The 2,998-nt window shown below is 40.6% G+C and overlaps 1 protein-coding gene across 1 annotated transcript; it reads left to right on the top strand.

Annotated features, from left to right (window-relative positions):
* Positions 2,026-2,727, top strand: LOC110262726. The gene is made up of 2 exons (XM_021103453.1): positions 2,026-2,270; positions 2,346-2,727. The coding sequence occupies exons 1-2, from the start codon at positions 2,027-2,029 to the stop codon at positions 2,558-2,560; spliced, it is 459 nt and encodes a 152-aa protein (XP_020959112.1). The 5' UTR covers position 2,026; the 3' UTR covers positions 2,561-2,727.

Genomic DNA, 2,998 nt, shown 5'->3' with positions numbered 1-2,998 from the left:
TTCAAAATTTTAAAATCTTGAAATTGTGGCAAGCAATTTATTAGATCTCATCTTGACATGGTCTAATATTCAATAAATCAAAAACGGCTATATTTAATGAATTTAGTCAATTTACACATTGCAATTTAATATAGAAAAAAATTATTATCTTTTAAAATTTTATATTTTAATTTTAATTTTTTAAATACGATTTTATTTTTTTGTTTCAAAGTAAGTTTGTTGAGAGTTTGCCTATCTTCCGGCAAACTCCACTTCAAATTTTAAAAAGAAATGATTAATCCAAATTTTTAAGCTTCATAGTGCACAATAGCAACTATTATCATCTTCTCTAGAGTACATAGGAATATAAGAGTACACAGGAATAAGTCATATTTTTATTGGGGAAATAATGATTTTTTTTTATTTATAATAGAAAAAATCATGGTTAAATATGACTTATTCTCTTGCATCTATGTATTTCTGGAGACGATAAAAATGGTTGGTGATTCGTCTGAACACTGGGTAGGCCGAGCTTAAGCACTTCCGGGTGAGTCGTCAACTGAGAGGAAGAGCTTCACGCCGGCCAATGGTCAAACACCGCGGCGGGAATACCTGCAAAAGATACTCCGACGCTCAAGTTAGTAATAGTCTCAGAAAAGAGAGAGAGTAATTAAGTGAGAGTGAATAAGTAAATATGAAAACTGATAGTGGAACCTGAGACCTAGCTGAGTATATCAGCTAGGTTTTATAGGAGTCCGTTTTCACCCGTTGGTGGGTGAGTCCTAGTTTATAGATTGGTTAGGATATTCTGTTATGGTGCTATAAATCTGCTGAGCACGTTTCTTATTTTCAATTAGGTGATGCTGCCTCGGTCCTGATCACGTGCCGAGATTTTCGGACGGCTGATACGGGACCGAGCTTTATGATGCACGTGTCTTTTTATTCGAATGGGTGAGGCCGAGCTTATCTGCTTTTGTTCCGAGCTTGTTTAATGTGACGTCAGCCTCGGATATTTGTGTGCCGAGTATTTCGGGTGACCGAGGATACAGGTAACGTATCATAGCCCCCAAGCTTGCCTTGGTTTGGACAAGACTAAGGCGAACTTTGTATACTTCGGATGGCAAAATCCTCGGTCGCTTTGTTTATTATGTGTGCTCCTTACACCCCCGAGCTTGTCTTAGTTTTGGCGCATTGGTGTTTTGAAATGGTTTGTGGCATTTATTGCCTGTGTTGTTCTTCGTGCGGTAATGAATGATTGATTTGATTGCATTGTAAGTTTTGAGGAGCCCCTGACCGTTTGATCTGCTGAGCGTTGATCGTGGGCTTTCTAAGGGTGTAGATCAGAGGGAAACGTTTCATATGTAACTGCCTTCCAACTATGTAATAAACGTGCTTCCCTTCCCTAATATTTTTCCTTTTTGTGCTGGGTGCTTCTGCGTTTTCGGAGAAAATGAGTAAAAAAGGTGAGTGTTGATTCATTTTCTTGCTGCTTCTCTCTTCTTCTCTTACTTTTGATTTTCTGCTCCTTGTTCTTATGGAAGGTAAAATGTCTAATGAGGGTGAGGGGGGTTTATATGGTTGGGTTGATTCTAGGGTTAAGGAGTATGTGTCTCAGTTCAGTGATAAAGAGTCTGTTGATATGCTGGGTTCGAATGTTTGGGTTAGGAGTGGTAGTGATATAAGGATAGAGATACTTCCCTGTGGTGTTGATGACCGGGTTTTTCATTCTCGTGATGATTGGGCTTACTTTTATATGTACAGCTGCCTTTTTACTGAATTGGGAGTTAGGGTCCCTTTTACTGATTTTGAATGTGGTGTGCTTTATTGGTTGAATTGTGCTCCGAGTCAACTTCACCCAAACTCCTGGGGGTTCGTTAGGGCTTTTGAGGTGTTGATGGAATTCCTTGAGCAGCCGCCCTCTCTTCGGTTGTTTTTCTCCTTGTTTCAAGCTAAAGGGGTTAACCGAGGTCTCTGGATTAATCTAAGTAGTTACCCCCGTCGCGCTATTTTTGGCCTTTATAAGTCTTCTTTTAAGGACTTTAAAACCATGTATGTTAAAGTGAGGAGTGTACCCGAGGAGTTTCCTTTTTATTTAAATGAGTTTCTTGTTGAGAAGTTCCCTTTGTCTTGGTGTTCCGAGCCTGTGCAAGCTTTAGACGTGGATGATAGGTCGGTTGATGATCAACTTGTGATGGAGTTTCTGTTTGAGAAGTTGGGCCCAAAGGGGTTGCTATCTGTGTCCGAATTGTTAAAATGGGATTCTGATAGAGAGGCGGTTCTGAGATATCTAGGTAAATTAGTTGTTTTTTTGCTTAGTTTGTTGTTTTGTCCTTGTCTGTTCTTACTTTGTTGGCTTTTTGGTGCAGGTGAGAAGGTGCCTACGATTACTACTGCTGGTTTGAAGTCATTCTTCAATCAGCGGAAGAAGGCTGAGAAGGAGAGCTCGGCTACCAATGCTGATAAAGGCCCTGTGATTCAGCCCGAGGCTGCTCTTAAGTCTAAACGAAAGAGGGGTTTTGCGAAAGAAAAATTTGCTGAGGCTTTCCTGAAGGAAGGGGAGTCTTCTGTGGAGCTTCAGTGAGTGGAGTCTGCTTATGAGTCTCAAAAAAGATTGCATGGCTATTCGGAAGATGTTCATTGTCGTTCATTATGGGGAAAATTGTATCCTTTTTCTGTCATGGCTGATGAGCTTTGTTGCTTCCCGGATGATATGAAGATGGTCGAGGATGTCGGCCATGTAGGAGTGAGCCGTTTTATGCAGGTGAGGGTTGTATTTTGTCTTGGTGTGCGTTTGTTATATTGTGTTTGATGTTCTTCATTTTTGTTCTAGGTGATTGGTGCACGTATGGTAGCTGTTGGTCGTGCTCAAGAGCTAGTTTTTGAGAGAGAACACAAGTCTGCTCTGGATGTTGCTGAGCTGTCTTCAGCTTTGGAGAAAAAGGAGAAAGCTATCACGGAATTGTCCTCCTCGTTAAAGTCGAAAGAGTCCGAGCTTGCTGAGGAAAAACGTCTTCACCTC

The sequence above is a fragment of the Arachis ipaensis genome, chromosome B05 (assembly GCF_000816755.2).
Source record: "Arachis ipaensis cultivar K30076 chromosome B05, Araip1.1, whole genome shotgun sequence".
Classification (NCBI taxonomy): Eukaryota; Viridiplantae; Streptophyta; class Magnoliopsida; order Fabales; family Fabaceae; genus Arachis; species Arachis ipaensis.
This window is presented reverse-complemented; position numbering and strand designations above follow the sequence as displayed.

What these genes read in the sequence shown, in the direction of transcription:
- LOC110262726 (XM_021103453.1), top strand. Translation starts at nt 2,027, where the DNA reads ATGTATGTTAAAGTGAGGAGTGTACCCGAGGAGTTTCCTTTTTATTTA. An exon ending in GGCGGTTCTGAGATATCTAG is followed by an intron (nt 2,271 to 2,345) that starts GTAAATTAGTTG and finishes TTTTTGGTGCAG; the next exon opens with GTGAGAAGGTGCCTACGATT.